Genomic DNA, 26822 nt, shown 5'->3' with positions numbered 1-26822 from the left:
TTAATACATATAAGCTTAGAATATCGACTGTAAAAGTGATAATTGAACGGACGATAATAAACATCAGGTAATCAAGAAAATAACATAAGAGTTCTTGCAAGAAATTGCCCCTGCAAAGTGACCTGTAGTATAACGGATTATGGACGAGCTAATAAGATGCCATAGTACACATGGATGAGTGGCATGGATAAAAAGTAATTCCTGTTACGATTAAGATTGTTGTGGTCCCGAGGAGAACCCTGGTATTCATAGGGTTCGAAACGAGTCGACCTTGCGCTGCTTCTAGTCAAACAAACATGTATAAGATTTATTAGGTCTTTTGTACACTGTAAATAACTGGTTGTCAATTGAGTTTATTGTGAGTGTAATTCTTTTGGTGTACTTTTTCTTTTGATCGAGACGGTTGTTCAAGTGTGGTGTTGTTTGGCTGTTGGCGCAGTGTTTCCTTCTGGGTTCTGCTTTTCAAAAAAAACGATTCATTTTGGCTTAGCCTGTAGGGGAACCACTGATTGTGTGGAGTGGGTATGTGTCTGGAATGATTGTGGAATGGCTGATGGAAAATATTGAATGAATGTGGTGTCGTAATGGTGTATGTATAAATTGTTTTGAATTGGTGGTTGCATTTTTCTATTGAGTTTATTAATGTATTGATATGTATTTTCTTAAAATTAGCTAAAAGTTTGAAAATAAAAAAATACGTGAATTGATTTTGTTTTGGAAGCTGTGATGTTTGTGCGCTGGTACCATTTAAAAAGTGTATGGTAAGTAGTGTTCAGTATTGGCACTTGTTTGGTTTAGCTTACTCTAATCCTGGCCTTAAAACATAACCTAAACAAAACTCTTAAACATCCCTAATCCCATCTCTTACCGAAACCTTAACTCATGAATTTTTTTCATGAATGGTTTTCTAAGTTTTTGTATACTCTACTTTTGCAGATATCCTACCTTTCTAACGTTTTTGTCTTTGTTTTTTTAAATCTGTTCCTTCTGTGAACTTTTGTTTGGAGTGATGTAAATACTCACGAGAGACGATGCCACCTCTTGCAGACCCGTGAAACCTTCAGAAGGGTAGTCAACGGTAAGTAGGAAAAGATGCTGAGAAAAAGCTCATCAGGAAGCTCTTCCCAAGATACCCCTGCAGAAGACAAATGGCATTAGTTTTGTCTAGCAATCAAAAGTAAATTCTACAAAAGAACATCCATCCCACCATGAACATACACATAAGGATACTCTACAGAGACGTGCGTAGGTAAACCTCCTGTTGCAAGCCTTCAGAAATAAAATGCAGGTAGGAACACCAATTCCCCATAATTTAAAGGAAGAGGTCATGCCCCAAACATACACTTACCTCAAGGGAAAGACTACCCAAAAAAGCCACTCATGCATCAGTGAATAAAAGTGACAGATGTATATGAATTTATTAAGCAGTTTTTTTGGTTTACAATTTACTATTAGGCTTGCAACAGTGCATCATCAAAAGGCTGCAAGATCATTTGTGGACAGTGATTTCAATTAACAGCAACTAACGCAGCACTGACAAGTAGCAACTTGATAGCACACATGGCCTCTATTTATCCCACAAAACTCAACCCACTCTTCAAAGGCAACTAGATCACATACAATGGCGTCCCCAGTCTCCTCTTGCAGCTGTGCTCCAAAAAGCTGACCCAGTCATACCCAACAGGAATGGGTTTTGACAGCCCCATTCTACACTAGTGTGCTTCCTACAGGAAAAACAAATTCCAAAAAGTCCATATGAAGTCATCAAGGTCTGAGCCATCCCTGTGATGTGCAGAACCTTCCAAATCGTTTTCCTGCCACCCACTGAAGTTCTCCACTCAGGCAAAAACATCAAAATACATAGAATATATTCAGTTCTACTGAAAAGTCTCTCTCAGTGTCAATCACCTGAAGACTGCCGCTCTACCATCCAAGTGAAATATTAAAGTCGTACTTGAAATGAGGCCCACTGGGAACGGACTCAACTAACTGTAAAAGACGGCAAATTAGTGATCACTTTTTATTTTATTGTAGGTAGTGTTCTGTAAAGGAAAAGGAGCTGTGGTAAAAGCTAAAAAAAAGTTTGAAACATTTTAAAAGTTCGAAAGTAGATATTGGTTTGGTGCATACTACAACAATTTTGTCCACCTGGGTCCCCATTCCTTTGGCAAAAGGATTAGCACCCAATGTTGGGAGGAAGTAAAATGTCACCCAATGTTGAGAGGCAGTAAAATGTCAATGTTCCCAACTGGAGTTTTTACAAAACATTAAATATACCATAAGAAAGCGATGTATGAAGAGACGCTCTAAACACGCCTCTACCAAATAGATGTTCATTATGCCCTTCTAAACCCATTCTGTGATTCAGTAACCTGTCCCTTAATAGCTAAATGGGGTTCATACATTGCAAAAAGGATTTGTGCGGTCGCAAACTTCAGATCAGAGTGATTACAAAAACAACAAGTATTGGCAAAGCCAATAGGCCTCGCCTTTGGGACCTTATAAATATTTAGTTATGCAGCACAACATCCTTGGTGCAACAACATCAACTGTTACATGGCTAAACGCTTATAAGGTCCCAAAGGCAAGATCTACTGGCTATGCCAATGCTTGTTTAAGTAGGAGTCTTATTTAGATGTTGCGGGTGGAATCAGTGGCGGCCCCCACGTGGGTGGGGGAGGGTGCAAGGGAGGGGGAGCTGTGGATTCAGGGAATTAAAAGAAAAGAAAACATGCCTTGAGTTGACGGCCGCATCCCGACAAGTGCTGCTTCTTCCTGGTCCCAGCAGGCAGCGGGGCTGCATCAGACTTCCTGCCCAATCCCCACCCTGAGCAGTGTGGGGATTGGCCTGAGCAGGCTAGAAAGACACCCTGCTCAGACCAGGGAGTCTGTGGGGTTTCTACAGCCTGGCTGCTCAATGCAGCTGGGCTAGAGATACCGAAGTGCATGTGTGTGTTTTGGTCAGCCTGAGATGGCCTGCCAAACACCTGTGCACTTAGAGAATGCACATAGCACTCCTCCTACCCAATACAAATACCCCACCCCCTCCCTGCACACGATGACTGAGCCAGCTGCTTAAAAATAAAATGATAATCAAATATAGTTTTATTTTTTAGCTGCTGGTTCTGCCAGTGGGGCCAAACTCCTGGCCATTGCGGAGGAGCCGCCCCTGGGTGCAATACTCCCTCACAAAGGTGACTTATCCAGTCCGTCGTATTACGGTCTCCATAGGATATAAAGGGATCGTAATAGGGCGCCAAGATCTAAATCAGGCCCTATATCGTTCCTGATATAATTTATTGGCAGCCATGACACCAAACATGTACTTTGAGGTGTTCCGCCTTTCTTCAATGGTACTTTGAGTTACGGCAGCTCACGTGTCTTTTGCATTATTTTAGATTTTTGGGGGAGTGGGAAGGGGGGAGGTGGGGGGTGATTGTGTCGAGTAGCGCTTTGGTGCTTTCACCTTGACCCGCCGTAGATGTTGATGTTCGAACAGGCACATATTTCATGGCGGTACAAAAGGGGGTGGTGATGGACGGAGCATCTGAATCAATCAAACACTCACACCCAGTCAAAAGATCTGGGTTTAATCCATGGGTTTACGTGGCGTAGAATGCAGTAGAGTAGCTCAGGGGCAGAGAGTGCAGTGTTGCAGAGTAGAATGTCGTGGTGTAGTGGCGGAGTGGTTCAGAGTAGAGTGCATTGGTGTAGAATGCATTGGCACAGAGTGCAGTGGAGTAGAGTACAGTATTGCACAGTGGTATAGAGTGGAGTTGTGCAGAGTAAAGTGAAATGTCCTAGATTGGAGTGGTGTTGCGTTGTGTCGAATGGTGCAGAGTAGAGAGGCTTAGAGTGATGCAAAGGGGAGCAGAGTGGAATAGAGTACAGAGTGGGGTGGAGTGCAGTGGCGTTAAGTGATGTAGAGTAGCGAACAGTGGAGTATGCATGGCGTGGTAGCACACTGCAATTACAGAACACTTTTCCGACAGAAATTGCCGTTATATTTGCATGTACAGTTTTAGAGATACAACTATACAGTGTGTGGAAATTCTATCACCTACTTTATTGATTTATTTTGATCATATTAAAATATATGTTTCCAACACACCAGAATTAACAAACAATGTGCTTCATTTGTGCTTTGCTAATTCTGAAATACAGTTCACTTTGTTATGTGCTACAAAAAAAAAACTCTCTTCTACCCCCAGGATCCAGCAAGATTCTCACATTAATCCGTTCACAAATCGGAGAAAGAAACAAGCATTGGAAATGCAATAGGGCTCGCATTAGGAAAGTTTGAGCTATTGGTCTTATAAATGATTCTTTTGTTATTTATGTGTTATATTTTAAAATAGCTAAATTATTAGCTTGGTCATTTACAATGCCAATAGTTATAACTTTTGCAAACGTGACACCTATAGCATTTGTAATGCAACATGTTTTGTATTTACGTGACTTAGATGTATTGATATTACAAATAACAATGGCTTTTAATTTTTTTAAATGATTAATACTTAAATAATTTATTTAATTTGTAATGGCAATAGCTTAAACTTTTGTAAATAACTTTTGTGAAGATTATGTTCAGTGTTTTTTATTGTGACGAAAATCCAAGAACAGAAATGAAATATTAACATTTTTTGTGATTTGTAATAAAGCGTGAAAGCTTGAAAACAGCTTGAAACATTGAAAGAACATATTTGAACCAGTGATGCTGTGGTTGCGCTGAGTTATGCTGTGGTTGCGCTGAGTTATGCTGTGGTTGCGCTGAGTTATGCTGTGGTTGCGCTGAGTCATGCTGTGGTTGCGCTGAGTCATGCTGTGGTTGCGCTGAGTCATGCTGTGGTTGCGCTGAGTCATGCTGTGGTTGCGCTGAGTGGTGTCTGCATCGGTGTAGCTTAGTGGGTGCATTGGTGGAGATGTTTGGTGTGTGCATTGGTGAGCTTAGTTGGAGCATCGGTGGAGCTGTGTGGTGGGTGCATCGGTGGAGCTTAGTGGGTGCATCGGTGGAGCTGTGTGGTGGGTGCATTGGTGGAGCTTAGTTGGAGCACCGGTGGAGCTGTGTGGTGGGTGCATCGGTGGAGCTGTGTGGTGGGTGCATCGGTGGAGCTGTGTGGTGGGTGCATCGATGGAGCTGTGCGGTGGGTGCATCGATGGAGCTGTGCGGTGGGTGCATCGATGGAGCTGTGCGGTGGGTGCATCGATGGAGCTGTGTGGTGGGGGCATCGGTGGAGCTGTGTGGTGGTTGCATCGGTGGAGCTGTGTGGTGGTTGCATCGGTGGAGCTGTGTGGTGGTTGCATCGGTGGAGCTGTGTGGTGGTTGCATCGGTTGAGCTGTGTGGTGGGTGCATCGGTTGAGCTGTGTGGTGGGTGCATCGGTGGAGCTGTGTGGTGGGTGCATCGGTGGAGCTGTGTGGTGGGTGCATCGGTGGAGCTTGTGGTGGGTGCATCGGTGGAGCTGTGTCGGTTGAGCTGTGTGGTGGGGGCATCGGTGGAGCTGTGTCGGTGGAGCTGTGTGGTGGGGCATCGGTGGAGCTGGGTGGTGGGTGCATCGGTGGAGCTGTGTTGGTGGAGCTGTGTGGTGGTTGCATCAGTGAAGCTGTGTGGTGGGTGCATCGGTGGAGCTGTGTGGTGGGGGCATCGGTGGAGCTGGGTGCATCGGTGGAGCTGTGTTGGTGGAGCTGTGTGGTGGTTGCATCAGTGGAGCTGTGTGGTGGGTGCATCGATGGAGCTGTGTGGTGGGTGCATCGATGGAGCTGTGTGGTGGGGCATCGGTGGAGCTGTGTGGTGGTTGCATCGGTGGAGCTGTGTGGTGGTTGCATCGGTGGAGCTGTGTGGTGGTTGCATCGGTGGAGCTGTGTGGTGGTTGCATCGGTGGAGCTGTGTGGTGGTTGCATCGGTGGAGCTGTGTGGTGGTTGCATCGGTGGAGCTGTGTGGTGGTTGCATCGGTGGAGCTGTGTGGTGGTTGCATCGGTGGAGCTGTGTGGTGTGTGCATCCGTGGAGCTGTGCGGTGGGTGCATCGGTGGAGCTGTGTGGTGGGTGCATCGGTGGAGCTGTTTCGGCTGAGCTGTGTGGTGGGGGCATCGGTGGAGCTGGGTGGTGGGTGCACCGGTGGAGCTGTGTCGGTGGAGCTGTGTGGTGGGGCATCGGTGGAGCTGGGTGGTGGGTGCATCGGTGGAACTGTGTTGGTGGAGCTGTGTGGTGGTTGCATCAGTGGAGCTGTGTGGTGGGTGCATCGGTGGAGCTGTGTGGTGGGGGCATCGGTGGAGCTGGGTGCATCGGTGGAGCTGTGTTGGTGGAGCTGTGTGGTGGTTGCATCAGTGGAGCTGTGTGGTGGGTTCATCGATGGAGCTGTGTGGTGGGGGCATCGGTGGAGCTGTGTGGTGGGTGCATCGGTGGAGCTGTGTGGTGGGTGCATCGGTGGAGCTGTGTGGTGGGTGCATCGGTGGAGCTGTGTGGTGGGTGCATCGGTGGAGCTGTGTGGTGGTTGCATCGGTGGAGCTGTGTGGTGGTTGCATCGGTGGAGCTGTGTGGTGGTTGCATCGGTGGAGCTGTGTGGTGGTTGCATCGGTGGAGCTGTGTGGTGGTTGCATCGGTGGAGCTGTGTGGTGTGTGCATCCATGGAGCTGTGCGGTGGGTGCATCGGTGGAGCTGTGTGGTGGGTGCATCGGTGGAGCTGTTTCGGCTGAGCTGTGTGGTGGGGGCATCGGTGGAGCTGGGTGGTGGGTGCACCGGTGGAGCTGTGTCGGTGGAGCTGTGTGGTGGGGCATCGGTGGAGCTGGATGGTGGGTGCATCGGTGGAACTGTGTTGGTGGAGCTGTGTGGTGGTTGCATCAGTGGAGCTGTGTGGTGGGTGCATCAGTGGAGCTGTGTGGTGGGTGCATCAGTGGAGCTGTGTGGTGGGTGCCTCGGTGGAGCTTTGTGGTGGGTGCATCAGTGGAGCTGTGTGGTGGGTGCATCAGTGGAGCTGTGTGGTGGGTGCATCGGTGGAGCTGTGGTGGGTGCCTCGGTGGAGCTTTGTGGTGGGTGCATCGGTGGAGCTGTGCGGTGGGTGCATCGGTGGAGCTATGCGGTGGGTGCATCTGTGGAGCTGTGCGGTGGGTGCATCGGTGGAGCTATGCAGTGGGTGCATCTGTGGAGCTGTGTGCTGGGTGCATCGGTGGAGCTGGGTGGTGGGTGCATCAGTGGAGCTGTGTCAGTGGAGCTGTGTGGTGGGGCATTGGTGGAGCTGGGTGGTGGGTGCATCGGTGGAGCTGGGTGGTGGGTGCATCGGTGGAGCTGTGTTGGTGGAGCTGTGTGGTGGTTGCATCGGTGGAGCTGTGTGGTGGGTGCATCGGTGGAGCTGTGTGGTGGGTGCATCGGTGGAGCTGTGTGGTGGGTGCATCGGTGGAGCTGTGTGGTGGGTGCATCGGTGGAGCTGTGTGGTGGGTGCATCGGTGGAGCTGTGTGGTGGGTGCATCGGTGGAGCTGGGTGGTGGGTGCATCGGTGGAACTGTGTTGGTGGAGCTGTGTGGTGGTTGCATCAGTGGAGCTGTGTGGTGGGTGCATCAGTGGAGATGTGTGGTGGGTGCATCAGTGGAGATGTGTGGTGGGTGCATCAGTGGAGCTGTGTGGTGGGTGCCTCGGTGGAGCTTTGTGGTGGGTGCATCAGTGGAGCTGTGTGGTGGGTGCATCGGTGGAGCTGTGGTGGGTGCCTCGGTGGAGCTGTGCGGTGGGTGCATCGGTGGAGCTGTGCGGTGGGTGCATCGGTGGAGCTATGCGGTGGGTGCATCTGTGGAGCTGTGTGCTGGGTGCATCGGTGGAGCTGGGTGGTGGGTGCATCAGTGGAGCTGTGTCGGTGGAGCTGTGTGGTGGGGCATTGGTGGAGCTGGGTGGTGGGTGCATCGGTGGAGCTGGGTGGTGGGTGCATCGGTGGAGCTGTGTTGGTGGAGCTGTGTGGTGGTTGCATCGGTGGAGCTGTGTGGTGGGTGCATCGGTGGAGCTGTGTGGTGGGTGCATCGGTGGAGCTGTGTGGTGGTTGCATCGGTGGAGCTGTGTGGTGGTTGCATCGGTGGAGCTGTGTGGTGGTTGCATCGGTGGAGCTGTGTGGTGGTTGCATCGGTGGAGCTGTGTGGTGGTTGCATCGGTTAAGGTGTGTGGTGGGTGCATCGGTGGAGCTGTGTGGTGGGTGCATCGGTGGAGCTTGTGGTGGGTGCATCGGTAGAGCTGTGTCGGTTGAGCTGTGTGGTGGGGGCATCAGTGGAGCTGTGTGGTGGGTGCATCAGTGGAGCTGTGTGGTGGGTGCATCAGTGGAGCTGTGTCGTGGGTGCATCAGTGGAGCTGTGTGGTGGGTGCATCAGAGGAGCTGTGTGGTGGGTGCATCAGTGGAGCTGTGTGGTGGGTGCATCAGTGGAGCTGTGTGGTGGGTGCATCAGTGGAGCTGTGTGGTGGGTGCATCGGTGGAGCTGTGGTGGGTGCCTCGGTGGAGCTTTGTGGTGGGTGCATCGGTGGAGCTGTGCGGTGGGTGCATCGGTGGAGCTATGCGGTGGGTGCATCTGTGGAGCTGTGTGCTGGGTGCATCGGTGGAGCTGGGTGGTGGGTGCATCAGTGGAGCTGTGTCGGTGGAGCTGTGTGGTGGGGCATTGGTGGAGCTGGGTGGTGGGTGCATCGGTGGAGCTGGGTGGTGGGTGCATCGGTGGAGCTGTGTTGGTGGAGCTGTGTAGTGGTTGCATCGGTGGAGCTGTGTGGTGGGTGCATTGGTGGAGCTGTGTGGTGGGTGCATTGGTGGAGCTGTGTGGTGGGTGCATTGGTGGAGCTGTGTGGTGGGTGCATTGGTGGAGCTGTGTGGTGGTTGCATCGGTGGAGCTGTGTGGTGGGTGCATCGGTGGAGCTGTGTGGTGGGTGCATCGGTGGAGCTGTGTGGTGGGTGCATCGGTGGAGCTGTGTGGTGGTTGCATCGGTGGAGCTGTGTGGTGGGTGCATCGGTGGAGCTGTGTGGTGGGTGCATCGGTGGAGCTGTGTGGTGGGTGCATCGGTGGAGCTGTGTGGTGGGTGCATCGGTGGAGCTGTGTGGTGGGTGCATCGGTGGAGCTGTGTGGTGGGTGCATCGGTGGAGCTGTGTGGTGGGTGCATCGGTGGAGCTGTGTGGTGGGTGCATCGGTGGAGCTGTGTGGTGGGTGCATCGGTGGAGCTGTGTGGTGGGTGCATCAGTGGAGCTGTGTCGGTTGAGCTGTGTGGTAGGGGCATCGGTGGAGCTGGGTGGTGGGTGCATCGGTGGAGCTGTGTTGGTGGAGCTGTGCGGTGGTTGCATCAGTGGAGCTGTGTGGTGGGTGCTTCGGTGGAGCTGTGTGGTGGGTGCTTCAGTGGAGCTGTGTGGTGGGTGCATCTGTGGAGCTGTGTGGTAGGTGCATCAGTGGAGCTGTGTGGTGGGTGCATCGGTGGAGCTGTGTGGTGGGTGCATCGGTGGAGCTGTGTGGTGGGTGCCTCGGTGGAGCTGTGTGGTGGGTGCCTCGGTGGAGCTGTGTGGTGGGTGCCTTGGTGGAGCTGTGTGGTGGGTGCCTCGGTGGAGCTGTGTGGTGGGTGCCTCGGTGGAGCTGTGTGGTGGGTGCCTCGGTGGAGCTGTCTGGTGGGTGCTTTGGTGGAGCTGTGTGGTGGGTGCATCGGTGGAGCTGTGTGGTGGGTGCATCGGTGGAGCTGTGGCATCGGTGAAGCTGTGTGGTGGGTGCATCGGTGGAGCTTAGTGGGTGCATTGGTGGAGCTGTGTGGTGGGTGCATTAGTGGAGCTTAGTTGGAGCATCGGTGGAGCTGTGTGGTGGGTGCATCGGTGGAGCTGTGTGGTGGGTGCATCGGTGGAGCTGTGTGGTGGGTGCATCGGTGGAGCTGTGTGGTGGGGGCATCGGTGGAGCTGTGTGGTGGGTGCATCGGTGGAGCTGTGTGGTGGGTGCATTGGTGGAGCTGTGTGGTGGGTTCATCGGTGGAGCTGTGTGGTGGGTGATTCAGTGGAGCTGTGTGGTGGGTGCATCGGTGGAGCTGTGGCATCAGTGAAGCTGTGTGGTGGGTGCATCGGTGGAGCTTAGTGGGTGCATTGGTGGAGCTGTGTGGTGGGTGCATTGGTGGAGCATCGGTGGAGCTGTGTGGTGGGTGCATCGGTGGAGCTGTGTGGTGGGTGCATCAGTGGATCTGTGTGGTGGGTGCATCGGTGGAGCTGTGTCGTTGGAGCTGTGTGCATCGGTGGAGCTGGGTAGTGGGTGCATCGGTGGAGCTGTGTAGGTGGAGCTGTGTGGTGGGTGCATCGGTGGAGCTGTGTGGTGGGTGCATCGGTGGAGCTGTGTGGTGGGTGCATCGGTGGAGCTGTGTGGTGGGTGCATCGGTGAAGCTGTGTGGTGGGTGCATTGGTGGAGCTGTGTGGTGGGTTCATCAGTGGAGCTGTGTGGTGGGTGCCTCTGTGGAGCTCTGTGACGGGTGCATCGGTGAAGCTGTGTGGCGGGTGCACGGGTGGAGCTTAGTGGGTGCATTGGTGGAGCTGTGTGGTGGGTGCATTGGTGGAGCTTAGTTGGAGCATTGGTGGAGCTGTGTGGTGGGTGCATCGGTGGAGCTATGTGGTGGGTGATTCAGTGGAGCTGTGTGGTGGGTGCATCAGTGGAGCTGTGTGGTGGGTGCATCAGTGGAGCTGTGTGGTGGGTGCATCAGTGGAGCTGTGTGGTGGGTGCATCAGTGGAGCTGTGTGGTGGGTGCATCAGTGGAGCTGTGTGGTGGGTGCATCAGTGGAGCTGTGTGGTGGGTGCATCAGTGGAGCTGTGTGGTGGGTGCATCGGTGGAGCTGTGTGGTGGGTGCATCGGTGGAGCTGTGGTGGGTGCATCGGTGGAGCTTTGTGGTGGGTGCATCGGTGGAGCTGTGCGGTGGGTGCATCGGTGGAGCTATGCGGTGGGTGCATCTGTGGAGCTGTGTGCTGGGTGCATCGGTGGAGCTGGGTGGTGGGTGCATCAGTGGAGCTGTGTCGGTGGAGCTGTGTGGTGGGGCATTGGTGGAGCTGGGTGGTGGGTGCATCGGTGGAGCTGGGTGGTGGGTGCATCGGTGGAGCTGTGTTGGTGGAGCTGTGTAGTGGTTGCATCGGTGGAGCTGTGTGGTGGGTGCATTGGTGGAGCTGTGTGGTGGGTGCATTGGTGGAGCTGTGTGGTGGGTGCATTGGTGGAGCTGTGTGGTGGGTGCATTGGTGGAGCTGTGTGGTGGTTGCATCGGTGGAGCTGTGTGGTGGGTGCATCGGTGGAGCTGTGTGGTGGGTGCATCGGTGGAGCTGTGTGGTGGTTGCATCGGTGGAGCTGTGTGGTGGTTGCATCGGTGGAGCTGTGTGGTGGGTGCATCGGTGGAGCTGTGTGGTGGGTGCATCGGTGGAGCTGTGTGGTGGGTGCATCGGTGGAGCTGTGTGGTGGGTGCATCGGTGGAGCTGTGTGGTGGGTGCATCGGTGGAGCTGTGTGGTGGGTGCATCGGTGGAGCTGTGTGGTGGGTGCATCGGTGGAGCTGTGTGGTGGGTGCATCGGTGGAGCTGTGTGGTGGGTGCATCGGTGGAGCTGTGTGGTGGGTGCATCGGTGGAGCTGTGTGGTGGGTGCATCAGTGGAGCTGTGTCGGTTGAGCTGTGTGGTAGGGGCATCGGTGGAGCTGGGTGGTGGGTGCATCGGTGGAGCTGTGTTGGTGGAGCTGTGCGGTGGTTGCATCAGTGGAGCTGTGTGGTGGGTGCTTCGGTGGAGCTGTGTGGTGGGTGCTTCAGTGGAGCTGTGTGGTGGGTGCATCGGTGGAGCTGTGTGGTGGGTGCATCGGTGGAGCTGTGTGGTGGGTGCCTTGGTGGAGCTGTGTGGTGGGTGCCTCGGTGGAGCTGTGTGGTGGGTGCCTCGGTGGAGCTGTGTGGTGGGTGCCTCGGTGGAGCTGTCTGGTGGGTGCCTCGGTGGAGCTGTCTGGTGGGTGCTTTGGTGGAGCTGTGTGGTGGGTGCTTTGGTGGAGCTGTGTGGTGGGTGCATCAGTGGAGCTGTGTGGTGGGTGCATCGGTGGAGCTGTGTGGTGGGTGCATCGGTGGAGCTGTGTGGTGGGTGCCTTGGTGGAGCTGTGTGGTGGGTGCCTCGGTGGAGCTGTGTGGTGGGTGCCTCGGTGGAGCTGTGTGGTGGGTGCCTCGGTGGAGCTGTCTGGTGGGTGCCTCGGTGGAGCTGTCTGGTGGGTGCTTTGGTGGAGCTGTGTGGTGGGTGCTTTGGTGGAGCTGTGTGGTGGGTGCATCAGTGGAGCTGTGTGGTGGGTGCATCGGTGGAGCTGGGGCATCGGTGAAGCTGTGTGGTGGGTGCATCGGTGGAGCTTAGTGGGTGCATTGGTGGAGCTGTGTGGTGGGTGCATTAGTGGAGCTTAGTTGGAGCATCGGTGGAGCTGTGTGGTGGGTGCATCGGTGGAGCTGTGTGGTGGGTGCATCGGTGGAGCTGTGTGGTGGGTGCATCGGTGGAGCTGTGTGGTGGGTGCATCGGTGGAGCTGTGTGGTGGGGGCATCGGTGGAGCTGTGTGGTGGGGGCATCGGTGGAGCTGTGTGGTGGGTGCATTGGTGGAGCTGTGTGGTGGGTTCATCGGTGGAGCTGTGTGGTGGGTGCATCGGTGGAGCTGTGGCATCAGTGAAGCTGTGTGGTGGGTGCATCGGTGGAGCTTAGTGGGTGCATTGGTGGAGCTGTGTGGTGGGTGCATTGGTGGAGCATCGGTGGAGCTGTGTGGTGGGTGCATCGGTGGAGCTGTGTGGTGGGTGCATCAGTGGATCTGTGTGGTGGGTGCATCGGTGGAGCTGTGTCGTTGGAGCTGTGTGCATCGGTGGAGCTGGGTAGTGGGTGCATCGGTGGAGCTGTGTAGGTGGAGCTGTGTGGTGGGTGCATCGGTGGAGCTGTGTGGTGGGTGCATCGGTGGAGCTGTGTGGTGGGTGCATCGGTGGAGCTGTGTGGTGGGTGCATCGGTGGAGCTGTGTGGTGGGTGCCTCTGTGGAGCTCTGTGACGGGTGCATCGGTGAAGCTGTGTGGCGGGTGCACGGGTGGAGCTTAGTGGGTGCATTGGTGGAGCTGTGTGGTGGGTGCATTGGTGGAGCTTAGTTGGAGCATTGGTGGAGCTGTGTGGTGGGTGCATCGGTGGAGCTATGTGGTGGGTGATTCAGTGGAGCTGTGTGGTGGGTGCATCGGTGGAGCTGTGGCATCAGTGAAGCTGTGTGGTGAGTGCATCGGTGAAGCTTAGTGGGTGCATTGGTGGAGCTGTGTGGTGGGTGCATTGGTGGAGCTTAGTTGGAGCATCGGTGGAGCTGTGTGGTGGGTGCATCGGTGGAGCTGTGTGGTGGGTGCATCAGTGGAGCTGTGTGGTGGGTGCATCGGTGGAGCTGTGTCCTTGGAGCTGTGTGCATCGGTGGAGCTGGGTGGTGGGTGCATCGGTGGAGCTGTGTGGGTGGAGCTGTGTGGTGGGTGCATCTGTTGAGCTGTGTGGTGGGTGCATCTGTGGAGCTGTGTGGTGGGTGCATCGGTGGAGTTGTGTCGGTGGAGCTGTGTGGTGGGTGCATCTGTTGAGCTGTGTGGTGGGTGCATCTGTGGAGCTGTGTGGTGGGTGCATCTGTGGAGCTGTGTGGTGGGTGCATCTGTGGAGCTGTGTGGTGGGTGCATCTGTGGAGCTGTGTGGTGGGTGCATCTGTGGAGCTGTGTGGTGGGTGCATCTGTGGAGCTGTGTGGTGGGTGCATCTGTGGAGCTATGTGGTGGATGCCTCGGTTATTTTCTTTCTATTTTGTAAAGGAGTCAGGTAAACGGAGCTACCAGGGAATATACAGCAACTACATTTTTGCACTCTAGGATCAAAATGTGCTATAAGGTGTCTGAAAGATGGCATGTTGACGCTATACAAACGACAGGACCTATACTAATATCCAGCAAATAAAACATTTTTAAAAAGTCTCTTTAGCTTACAGGCTAGCTCAAGCCCGGCTCATTCCTCCTTCGGGGAGTCAAAAAGCTCTAAAATGTATAAACGCAATATGTAGGCACTACGGAAAATACCAATAAATAAACAAATAAATATATAAATGAAGAAGTGTGTCTAGCTTGTAAACAATGCCGCGTGGCGTATCTAGCTTTTCTTCAATCGCTGCAGGCTATGCAAGTGATCGGACGTGACTGGAGGGCTACATGTTGGTGCTATACAAAGCACCGATACCTACAATAGTAATATAATATAGTATACCAAAAAGTGAGTACTTGCTGCTCTGGAACGTCTAAGTGTTCTGAAGTTTTCGAACGGCAGATTGTTAGCCCTATACCTAATAGGAGCACACATTTGAAGAAAATACATTTTGATGTCTCCTCTGTGATAGTACAGCACTCTGCCTCTCTTACCTAACACTCACAGACCGCCATGTCAACACAGTCTGCGAGTTCCATTAGGGTTTGTGATAGAGGAAATATGTCGTTTTTTATTTGTAACACATTTAGATATAAGCCTGTATTTATTTCTACGAAGCCCTGCTTCTGGCAATCGAACAGTGTACATTTCAAGCCAACAATCGAAGCCATTGTAGAAAAAAACAAGCAAAGTCTGCGCTGCACATCTGTCATATTTTGCTAAAGCACTGAAATTTATAAGCAGCAATGTGCAGGAGATGGTGTGGGGGCCTTGGGATTTTTAGATTAGGCAAACTGCAAGCCTTGATGGGTGGCGAAGCCCTGAATTGCTTTGCAAACAAAGGGAGGGAGCAGAGACGACCACCTCTGTTTTTGAGCATCTGAATAATAAAGCACCGAGTCAGGGAAACCCTGGCACAGACTGTAAAGCTGAAGCCCTGGTGGCGAAAGATGGGAGTCAGCAATTGAGAAAACAAGTTAAACAGGTTGTAAAAGGAGACTGAAAGTACGGCCGGCTGGCCGTGAATAATTAGGGGGTGAGAAATGCACTGGGAGGGCTGCCTTTGATGTGGTAATGCGAGGCAGGCAGGCAGGCGGCTGGTGGCATTGTGCACGCGCTTTTTAGGGCTTGCGCTTGCGCAATGACCTAAAAAGCACATGCACTTCAAGAAATCGCCAGTGGTAGATAAAGTCTGGATAGGCCATAATAGAGCTTCGCCAGCGATGCGCAGAAGCGCATCAGCAGGCGAGCCCTAAAAAACGCCAAGCTCCCTCGAAAGACCGAGCCGATCATTTGACCTCTATCTTTGAGTTGCAAATGTGACAAGATAAGAACAAGATTCACAGGCCTGTCTCCAGGAAGGGGCACTTGTGAAAGAACGTAAGGAGAGTTGTGAAAAAGCTTGCTCCTTGAGAGGGATGAACTGAACCTGGACAGCCTAAAACAAAGCCAGCAAATAGAAAGCCAGAAAATGTAAGTTACAAACCACAAAGTCCATGGTAAAGTTTCTGAATGTTTGCATGTGAGTAATTAATCTAAAACAATATACAAGCAACATTTGAGACTTTCTTTGCAAAACTGATTGATCTTTCACCCCTATGAATTGATTTCCCACGCTGTCCTGGGGCGCGGGAGGGGGAGCGGGGGGGGGGGGGCGGAGTTAGTAAGAGAATTTGCCATTTGTCTAGGGGCAGAGGAGAGTGGATGTGAGGGAGGGGTAGAATACAGGGGAGTTGGCAAGAAAACCTATGCACTCCCATGGAGTGCTCACAGATATAGATAAATAGTCATTTCTTGAACATGAGCAGGTAAAGTATACAAGTTATCTAATCAAAAGTATAGCAAGAGAGAGAAACAAGATTAGGAAAGAAATCTATCAAATACAAAAATGTCATATGAGACTGACAAAAAAGCCAACCAATGGTCTTTAGCAACTCTATCTACGTTTTGGTATTGTCCACAATAGATCAGCTCAAAGTGGTCTCTATGGACATGATGTAAAAAAGGACTAGAGTTATCCCAGAATATTCTATTGGGACATCTCTTAGTTTATTCTTATCTTAGATTTAGCACTCTTACCATGTCACACCATGGATTCCCTTCAACTTTATCAGCCCAACTTCTAGTCTTGCAAAGCCCAAAAATGGTTTTGGCACATACCACGACTTATCTCCCGGCTCTGCCTGGGCCTTCGTGCAATCACAAAGCACTGATCACTATCCTTATCAGCAAGGCGCTTCCTTTTATGAGGTGGTGATGAACTCAGGATCTGTTCCTGGGGTGTGTTCTCGGTGTCCAGCAGCTCCTTGTCTATAAGCGACACCCCCATCCCAGAGAGCAGCTCTGTCGTCTTGCTTGAATCCCAGGCCCATGTAAAGTTGGTAATGTTGTTGCTGGAAGCAGAGATATCCTGAAGATGTCGCCTAGCAGGAAAAATCCACATCAGAGATTAGTCAATTTTCAATGCAGATGCTTTCACAAACCAAATGGGGGCACTAGCGTGGGGGAAATGAGAACACACTATGTCATGGTCAGAAATAAACCATTCCAAAAGTTGATCTCGCTACCAATAAATATGAGACCATCCCAAACATGCAGCTTTGGGGAAGGGTGTAAATAAAGCTGCCCTTCCATTATCTTTTAAGAAGCAGACCTTTGAACAAATGCACCATTTCTTGTTTTTATAAGGTGGCATATTTCAATTTCTAGCCTCCTACAAGAAATGGGAATAATGCAAAAGCATATTTATATTTCAACACGGAAAATGTTGTGGTCCCAAATCAACAGCTTGTCTGTGATCTGTAATTGGCAGGTTCACTATTTCCCTCGAGTTCAAGGAAACCCGTGCTATAGCTCCAGACCCTGCAGAACGTCAACAAAACATATGCAATATGTGCCACGATAAATACTTTACAACTATGGGCGTTTCCCTGTAGATAATGGGATCCTGAGTGTCAGCCACACTAAAATTGTGCATATAAATAATTAAACTAGCAGATGGGAGGAGGGGAGCAGTTGTCATAATGGACACCAGTAGGAAGCAAGCAGCAAACGTTCTACAGTAGGAGATTATGTGAAACTGAAGGAAGATCAAACTAAGCAATACAAAAGAGAAGTCAACATCCGAGAACACACTAGGGACCCCAAAAGAGAACACAGCATCAGGCAGGGTGCCCGTGCTTTCCAAAATCCTCATAGGAGGACAGCGTGAGCATCCAATTATCTATGTTTCAGGCACATTGGAAACATTTCTAGCTGGGTAGAAAATCCACTCTGAAACCATTTTAAGATGTACTCCCAGTTAGATCCAAGACACCACTAATGTGCAGAACAAAATGGAGACTATTGGCTCTCTCCCAAAGGGAACAATATTGGAAACCTCAGACAGAGTTTATGTACATACATATCCTAGACACAGATTTGACTGGCCGGTAAAGCCAGATGAGCTACGAAACTATTTGGTTGACACTGTAGCAAAGTGCAGAGAGTTCACATTCAACCACATCTATCACACTTTTGAAAATGATAAATCTCAAAGTGACTGGTATTACCACTGTAACACAGGTACTCTCGGTCTAGCTTTAAAGTGATTTTCTTACCACATGTGACCACGAACCATTAGGATACCTCCACAACATTGAGGAGAACCCCCTGAATGACTGCTTAAGGTCGTAAGAGACTTAATGCACTAAACCCAAACATTAACCGTAAGAGTACATTTACCTGATGCAACAAAAATTGACAAGCTACTAACCAGTCTACTGCAAACCAAAAAACAAAGCTAGCTACCTAAAGAGAGACAGCTTCAACTGCTGTGATAACATTCAGCAAAGCTAAAAGTGGATATGCTCAGATACAACTGATCAGGATGGTGTCATAAGGCCTTGAGATCTGACTTTTACAAACCATGAGTAAACACAAAGAACCATGGACAACCAGCAGCACAACAATGCAACCTCTTGGAATACAAGTTAAAAAGGCCCTAGATCAGGTCCCATACATTGTCACATACAGAGTTAGAAGCCTTAAGCAAGATTGCTGCTTAATCTACAGCCGAATAAACTGAAAGATTTCTTCCCAAACATTCCCCTTTTGATACTTTTGGCACCTGAACACTCTAAAAGGAATTACAGTAGAATGCAAATTACCTAACCCATTCAATTAGAATGGGAAAATAGCATGCTACAATGTTTTTAACCTGCCAGCACGTCCAGACTTCGAATGCAATAAATGTATCGCAAGCGGGAGAGGGTTGCAAATTACACACAAGTTTCAAATGTGTATCCAAAAATGTGGCTTAATCATGTGTGTGGATTGCCCCAATGGTTCCTATTATGTAGGAGACACAAACCAAGATTTACATGAGCTGGGATACTTCAGGATGACTACGCGCTCTACAAAATAAATAATAATAATGAACAAATGAACCATCCCTGCCCCCTTCAGAAACCCAAGGACAGCCTGGCGAAGGAATATTTTTTTCAGGACCGAAAGACAGCACCCAAATTCTAAATATTTTAGCACTCCCAAAACAACAAAATAGAAAAGGAAAAGGAGATTCATTAATGTAGGTCCATGCAACTTTTTTATACCCGAGAGGTGTACTGAATAAGCATTGCAGCTTCATGACTATGTATCCCAATTGTTAAACTTCCAACCCTCTCCATGTCTCTTTGCAGGTGCAGAAGCTGCAACATTCTGGCCTGGCACTAACCCATCATCTGACTCAATTGATACTAACACAAGCCCATTTCCAAGCAACTCATCTTAAGCGACTGGTACCTCACCACTTCCTTCTGCCACGCCGCAATGTGACAACAGCAAAACAGAAGCTGATTTTTTAATGTATTTGAAACTTTTTATAGAGCGCAAACAAGACTCAAACGGGTATCAGAGTGCTGTACAACGGACGAACGTTGGCATGAGCCAACAGCATTAGTATAGTACAATATGGAATGCTGACGAGCCTGGGATCCCGCACCTACGCGCCGGAGTGGTACTATACCTGGCAGATATTGGCAGCCATCGGCGACCCCAGAACACTGCCTCCCTGCTGACGAGGGTTGAAAACCCGAAACACGTGTCCAGGGATGGCGAAGACAGCGAAGATAGCAAGTTCGAAAGATGATGCATCGCGAACACTCTACTACAATGAACAGAGTCCTTAGGGGCAACTTCCGCCGGTGTGTGAGTAGTGTGCGACCCCACCCCCTTTTTGTAACAATATGGAACATAAGTACCTGAAACATAAAAAAGTCATGGGGAGGAAAAAGACAAATTGTTTTTTTAAAGTGATCGACAGGTAGGCGCTGTACAGTCCTACCAGAGCGGTATGTCAAAAGGACAACCAAACACCAACAGGAGAAGGAAGTAATTAGAAAATGGCATTGGGGCTATTGCTGATGAAGATAAATCAGGAGTAGTCCTCTGACATGTTTTTTGAATGAAACAGTTGATGGGTTGAATCTGATCTCAGGAGGAAGGGCGCTCCAAATTCTTGGAGCAAGCCCGGAGAAGGCACGGTTGCAAGGTCTTTTCTTGTTGAATTTAGGAGGTTTCAGTAGTAGAGTATTGGAGCATCTTACGTTCAGACTAGAGCCAGACAGCTCAAGTTTTATTTCCTGGTAAACGGGGGTGTTGAGGTTAATAGCTTTGTGCATCATTCAGGCTATTTAGAAATTGATCCGTGCTTCAATGTAAAGCCAGTTAAGTTGAATTAAGTCAGGTGTGATATGGGCATGTTTTCTGGAGCCTGTGACGAGTCTGGCAGAGGCATTCAGAGTGGCACTTAGCAGAGCAAAACTAGCTTTAGGAAGCACAGCTAGGATCACCAAACCATATTCCAATCGTGAGATAATTAGGGTATGGACTGGATGTCCTCAGCAGATAAGAAAGGCTTGTTTTCCTAAGAGTGTTGAGCTGATTGGCATTCCTAATAGTGGCACTGATGTGCGCTTGTATATTTAGGTGTTTGTCCAGGGTGCCGCCTAAAGAGTAAGCAGGGGTGTAGATGAGTGCGGAAAGTTGTTTGATCCAGTCTTACGTAGGAGTCAAGTGGTTACAGGGGGCAATCAGGAGGAATTCTGTTTTGAGGGCATTGAATAGCAGATGATTAAGCGTTAACCATTGTTACATTTTTAGAAGCGCACCATCAAAAGTTTGTATGTGATCTGGAGAGGAAATCTTCAAATACAGTGGAGTGTCATCAGCAGACACATGGTATTGAATGCTAGAGCAGTTCAGAATATCAGGGAGAGGTTCCATGAAGATGTTGAAGAGCGTGTGCGAGAGTGTGGAACCTTGAGGTACTCCAATTGTGACCGGGGTACTAGCAGCAAGTGATTGGTTAACTTTGATTATGGGGTATGGTTATGTAAGAAAAGGGCAAACAAATTTAAGACAGGGCCAGATAACTTGATTGCTCTTCTTCAACATAGGATGGGGTTACCATGTTTGATGGTGTCAAATACAGAGGTCAAGTCAAGAAGGATCAGAAGACAAGGAGCATTTTGGTCAAGAGATCTTAAGGCATCATCCACTTTTTCAGTACTGTGCCCTGCTTTGAAACCCAACTGGTAGAGGTCAAGGTGCTCACATTTCTCAATGTCGTTGCAGAGCAGTATGTGAACGCATTTCGCGAGCAATTTAGCTAAAGTCGTGAACCTGGTGATCGGACAAAGATTTTAGGTTTTAGCTAAGTTGGCATTAGGCTTTTTGGGGATGGGCGTGACTGGTCCCATCATAAGAAAGTCAGGAATCCTCCCTTGCTAGAGAGATTCTTGAATGATCCGGGCCAAGAGTGGGAGAATGGCAGAGTAGAGATCTTTGAGAAGCTTAGCGGGTAGGGATCACTGAAATGGAGGGTTTTAAGGACTCCAAAGAATGTAACAGCTACGCAACATCCTGGAGTAGGAAAGAATTCCAAGAGGGGTTGTTTTTGGGAGTGCACACTCTGGGTTAGAAAGATGCACCCCCTGCCATAGGTATGTGTTAGAGGGACCGGGAGGGTCGGCCGAGATTACGGGGAGAGGTCTCCAGGGAGAGCCGTCTCCAACGACTGTACAGGTAAGTAACTTCCCCCCCACAGACGGACACCACACAAGATTGAAGGTTAACGAGACTTTATATGCAATTCTTAGGTTACGTCGCTATGATACAAGGAGGTCTGGACTCAGGGGTCCCCTCGGTTCTGATCTCTGGTTGAGGAGAAAGGGTAGCGGGACAGTCTTAGTTACCAATGAGTTAAATAGCTCTCAATCCTCGAGCTCGGCGTGGTTGCTGATCGGGCCGTGGAGGAGCCAAGCAGGTCCCGAGATGGATGAAGGATGGTCGACGGGCCGTGGAGAAGCCAAGCAGGTCCCGATGAAGATGATGGTTACAACGGTCCGCGGCCTCGCCAGCAGATCCGGACGACGGTGAAGAATGAAGGTTACGACGGCTGTGGCAGCGCCAACAGGCAGGACGATGGTGCACAGGACAGAGCTACGGCAGCGCCAGTAGTCCGTCCAGGATGAGTTCCTCTTACGTCTCTCGACTCCAAGATACAACTGACTTCCTGCTCTGGAGCTGTCCCAGTTATAGGGCTGGCGTGCTTTGATGTCCGGACCCTCGCACTTGGAGGTCGGGAGGTCCGGGATGAGGGAGTCCAGACACCCAGCAGGGGGGTGGAGCCAGCGCCCGGGGAGGCGATGGGCGAGCGGCACTGGGCGGGGGGAGAGCCATCGGCACCTCTCTCTCCCATTGACTTGCCAAGTAGCCCGCTCACCTCCTGGGTGGAGGGTGGTGCCGGATTGTCTGAGGCTGGGCTAGGCCCAGGGTTGAGGTCGATCGGGGGCCAGGCGGCCTCGTGGCGAGGCGTCCAAGATGGCGGCCCGGGCTGGGTGCATGGGCCGGCAGTGGATCGGACCCACGAGTTTATCATGTTCGAGGGCAGGGGTCCCTGAGGGGACGTAGGGCGTGCAATGGTGGTGTGTGGTGCTTGCGTGACTGGGCTCGGGCCTGGTCGAGCCGGGGGAGAGCGGCCCGTCATGTGGCCTGTCCAACATGCGTCCCCCCCAGCTGAAGGCGGGGAGAGTTACCCATCCTCTTGGGGACTCTCTTCGTCGAGGCGGAAAAACCGGGACAGGCCATCGGCGTTGGCGTGGTCGGACCCAGGCCGGTGTTCGACTGTGAAGTCCATACCTTGTAAGGAGATGGACCAGCGTAGCAATTTTGGGTTTTCCCCCCGCATATGCATCAACCACTGCAGGGGTCGGTGGTCAGTCTGCACCCGAAAGTGGGTGCCAAAAAGGTAGGGCCGGAGCTTCTTGAGGGCCCATACCACAGCGAAGGCTTCCCTCTCTATGGTGCTCCAGCGTTGTTCCCGGGGTAGGAGTCTCCGGCTGATGAAGGCCACCGGTTGATCGAGGCCTTCGGTGTTCACTTGGGACAGGACCGCCCCAATGCCCTGGTCGGAGGCGTCCGTCTGGACGACGAACTCCCGGCTGTAGTCTGGGGCCTGGAGCACAGGAGCGGAACACATGGCGGCCTTTAACTGTTCGAATGCCGCTTGACACTCTGGGGTCCAGTTCACCTTCTTGGGCTGATTTTTTGACGTGAGTTCGGTGAGAGGCCCCACGATGGTACCATAATCTTTCACGAACCTTCGGTAGTAGCCCGTGAGGCCCAGGAAGGCTCGCACCTCAGTTTGAGTGATAGGGGGTTGCCAGTTCTGGATGGCGGCAATTTTCAGCTGTAGGGGGGCCACTAGGCCGCTTCCCACCTGGTGTCCGAGGTAGGTCACCGACCCTTGTCCAATTTGGCATTTGCTGGCCTTGATCGTGAGGCCAGCTCGCTGAAGGGCTTGCAGCACTGCTTGGAGGTGGTGGAGGTGCTCGGTCCAATGGTGGCTGTACACAGCGATGTCGTCCAGGTAGGCGGCGCTGAACTCTTCGAGCCCCGCCAGGACCTGATTGACGAGCCGTTGGAACGTCGCTGGGGCGTTCTTCATGCCGAAGGGCATGACCGTAAAGTGATAGTGGCCATCGGGGGTGGAGAAGGCAGAGCGTTCTTGTGCTCGGGGTGTGAGGCCGATCTGCCAATAACCTGCCGTCAGGTCGAAGATGCTGAGGTAGCGGGCAGCGCCCATTCGGTCGACCAGTTCATCTGCCCGGGGGATGGGGTGTGCGTCCGCTCTGGTGACTTCATTCAGACCCCGGTAGTCGACACAGAACCGGAGTTCTGGTGTGGTCCCGGGGGCGGCTGCTTTGGGGACCAGTACGACCGGGCTGGCCCATGGACTGTCTGAGGGCTCGATGACCCCGAGCGTGAGCATCTTAGCTACTTCCGCCTGGATGCAGGCCCGTACCCGATCAGGTACGCGGTAGGCCCGGTGGCGGATAGGAGGGCTGTCTCCGGTGTCCACATCGTGCACACACCAGGAAGTGACACCCGGGGTGAGGGAGAACAGACTGGCGAACCGTGATAGGAGGGCTTGGCACTCTTGCCGTTGTTCTCTGGTGAGGGTCTCCGAGAGTCGGACCCCATCCACGGAGCCGTCTTGCTCCTGGGTCCGCAAGAGGTCAGGGAGAGGCTCGGAGTCGTCTTCAACCCCATTGTCTGTGGCCATCAAGAGGCTGAGTTCTGTTCGTGCAAAGTGGGGTTTCAGTCTGTTGGTGTGGAGGACTCGGAGCGGATTCCGGGCGGACTCCATATCGATCAGATAGGTGGCAGGACCCTTGCGCTCGATTACCTTGAAGGGTCCCGTCCATTTGTCTTGGAGAGCGCACGGTTCGGTGGGGGACATTACCCAGACCTGTTGCCCCGGCTCGAATTCAATGGATGAGGCGTTCTGGTCATACCATTTCTTCATGTCCTCTTGACTGGCCTCTAGGTTGGCTTTTGCTAGGTCTCTGAACCGCCGGGACTGGTTGCGGAGGGTGAGGAGGTACCGGAAGACATCTGGAGGACTCTTGGCCGGAGGCATCTCCCAGCCTTCTTTGATCAGGCTGAGTGGCCCCCGTACTGGGTGCCCATAGAGCAGCTCGAAGGGGCTGAAGCCTAGGGACTTCTGTGGGACCTCCCGGTAGGCGAAGAGGAGGCACGGCAGCAGCACGTCCCACTGGCGACGGAGGGGCTCTTCCAATCCCCCGATCATCCCTTTTAGCGTGCGATTGAACCGCTCAACAAGTCCGTTTCCTTGGGGGTGATAGGGGGTCGTGAAGCGGTAGGTGACCCCACACTGTTGCCAGAGGGACTTCATATATTTAGAAATGAAGTTCGTGCCTCTGTCACTGACGACTTCTCGGGGGAACCCCACACGGGAGAAGATCCCCATCAGGGCCCGGCCGACCACTGGGGCTGTCACGGTCCGGAGAGGAATAGCCTCAGGGTAGCGGGTGGCGTGGTCCACTAGTACCAGGATGAAGCGATGGCCTTGTCTTGTACGCGGGTCCAGGGGTCCCACAATGTCTATCCCGACCCTCTCAAATGGGGTTGTGACTACTGGAAAGGGTTGCAGGGGAGCCTTTAATTTGCGGCCGCTCTTCCCACTGGCTTGGCACGTGGGGCAAGATCGGCAATGCTGGTGCACATCGTTTCTCATTTTGGGCCAGAAGAAGTGGGTCACTAGGCGGCTGTAGGTTTTATCCTGTCCCAGGTGCCCTGCCAGGGGGGCATCGTGGGCCAGGTTTAGCAGGAAGTCTCTAAAGCGGAGGGGCACCACTAGTACTCGGTTGGCCCCCAGCTCGGCGATTCGTTGCTCGCTGTACAATAGATCATTGTCCCAGTAGACCCAATGAGTTCCGGAGGTATCCCCGGCGCTTTGGGCGAGCGCTTGTTGTCGGAGTCCCTCAAGGGAGGGACAGGTCTTCTGTTCCTGACGAAATTGTTCTTGTGTGGGTCCCCCTTCTTGAGCCCACTGATCAAGATTAGCGAGGTCGGAAGGTTGAGCAAGTTCGAGGGGGATGCCATGGTCGGGGGTCTCGGCGGGGGCGACCGGAGGCGGTGGCGCCGGCCATTCTGGTTCTTCCGGGTGATGGTTGGCACGGGCGGCCATGGACCGGGTGGTGACGCACGCCCAGTCTGGGACGCCCAACATCCCCAAGTGTTCTTTTCGCTCCACGGCTGCCCACGGGGAGCTTTCCAGGTCATTTCCGAGGAGGCATTCCACGGGGGCGTCGTCTCGGACCGTTACCTTCAACATGCCGGAGACCCCTCCCCACTCAAAGGGGACGCAGGCCATCCGACACAGACTTTCCGAGTTGTCGGCTGATCGCACAGGGCAGAGAACGTTCGGTAGATATTGTTCTGGGGTCACCAGATGACAGCGGACGGCTGTCACACTGGCCCCGGTGTCTCGAAGGGCTTCGGCCCGTTGTCCATTGATGCTCACCCATTGGCTGTACTTCTGGGTGTTAGCGGGTAGGGGGACCCGCGGGACCATGTCTCTTCCCCCTAAGCACGCGAGAGTCATGGCGGCTGGCTCCCACTCTTGATACTCTTGCTCGCCTGTTTCTTGTTCCTCGGAGATCTGTTCTTCCCCTAGTGCCGCGGCGGCCACCTGGCGGGGTCTTGGACTCTGATACTGCGGGCAGCTTGGGTCGTTTGCATAGTGGCCGACTCGTTGGCATCGGTGACATGTAACATTGGCTCTGTATCCCGGTCGCGCCGGGGTGCTGCCCCGGTTGGCCGGGGGGGTGGTGCTGGTAGCGGGGGCGGCCGGAGTATTGTCTCTTCCTCGTCCTTGGCCCCCTCCTCCTCCTCTGGGTCGGTAGTGACCATTGTTGTTCCTGTTCTGCTCGTAGGACCCATTCCGGCCCACTCTGGTGATCTCCCACCGGTCAGCTTCGGCTGCGAGCTGCCGGGGATCGGTTAACTTGCTGTCGAGGAGGTGTTGGCGTAGTTCAATGAAGCAATTGTTGGACAGATGCTCCCATACCATCAGATTGAACAGCTGCTCGTAGGTCGTGACGTTGTTCCCTCTGATCCAGCCTTCGAAGGCTCGGCTAAAGTACGTTACATAGTCCACCCAAGTTGTACCTGGAATGCGTGTGCAGTCTCGGAACCTCTGACGGTACATCTCGGGCGTGAGGCCATAGCGGGTGAGGAGGGCCGCTTTCATATGGTCGTAGGAGGTCATCTGGTGGTCTGGGAGCTGTAACAGAGTATCGCGGCCCTCATTGAGGAATTTGCCCCATAGGCCGGCTCCCCAGTCGGTTCTATCGATCCGGTGCGCAGTCATCGCGATTTCATAGGCCTTAAACCATTGCTGGATGTCGTCTTCTCGAAAATATTCTCGGACCACATCCTTGGGGATGTGCACTTTTTTCTCCGCGGTCCCTGGGGTGGACGGTCTGTCGGGCACCCCTAACTCTTTATTTTGTTTGCGCAGGTTGATCTCGGCTAGGTTCCGTTCGTGCTCGTACGTTAGTCTTTTTTCCTCGAGCTCCCTTTGCCTCTGTTTCTCCTCTCTTTCTTCTCGGAGGCGAAGGTGCTCTAAGTTTATTTTTTGCTCGGCCAATTTGAGTTCTATGTCCATCTTGAGTCGGGCCATTTCGAGTTCGTGTAGTCGGGCTTTTTCTCTTTCTTGGATCTCGTCTTGCGAGAGACTGGTTCTTTGCCCCTCAGGGGCCGTGTTGGTATTTTTCGCGGTGCTTTGCTCAGGGGTTTCGACATCCCCGGTCTCTGCCCAAGATTCTAGGGCATGCTTAAAATCGTCCTTGGTACTTAGTCCGGTGGTAGCGATACCTAGTTCGATGCAGAACTGCTTTAGTTCACGATGGCTGTATTCCTCTAGTTTTTCCATTTGGAACTTCTCAGTTGATCCGCTCTCTTTAGTCGACATTGTTGTTCGTTGTGGGGTGAGCTACTCTCTGTACGTTATGCGGTGATTCGGATCGCGCCGCTGGCCACCAATGTTAGACGGACCGGGAGGGTCGGCCGAGATTACGGGGAGAGGTCTCCAGGGA

At 52.5% G+C, this 26822-nt stretch overlaps 1 protein-coding gene across 2 annotated transcripts in view; it reads right to left on the bottom strand.

Annotated features, from left to right (window-relative positions):
- The window catches only part of SKP2 (S-phase kinase associated protein 2), a 217016-nt gene that overhangs the window by 57381 nt on the left and 132813 nt on the right, over positions 1-26822 (bottom strand). For both annotated transcript variants that reach the window (XM_086960536.1, XM_086960535.1), the window contains exons 2-3: positions 16036-16298; positions 1024-1135 (exon numbers count right to left, since the gene is read on the bottom strand). In XM_086960536.1, the coding sequence (XP_086816662.1) occupies positions 1024-1135; positions 16036-16204 (281 nt within the window). In that variant the 5' untranslated portion in view covers positions 16205-16298. The remainder of the gene's footprint in view (positions 1-1023; positions 1136-16035; positions 16299-26822) is intronic.

This window comes from Lissotriton vulgaris, chromosome 3_1, assembly GCF_964263255.1.
Source record: "Lissotriton vulgaris chromosome 3_1, aLisVul1.2, whole genome shotgun sequence".
Taxonomy (NCBI): Eukaryota; Metazoa; Chordata; class Amphibia; order Caudata; family Salamandridae; genus Lissotriton; species Lissotriton vulgaris.
This window is presented reverse-complemented; position numbering and strand designations above follow the sequence as displayed.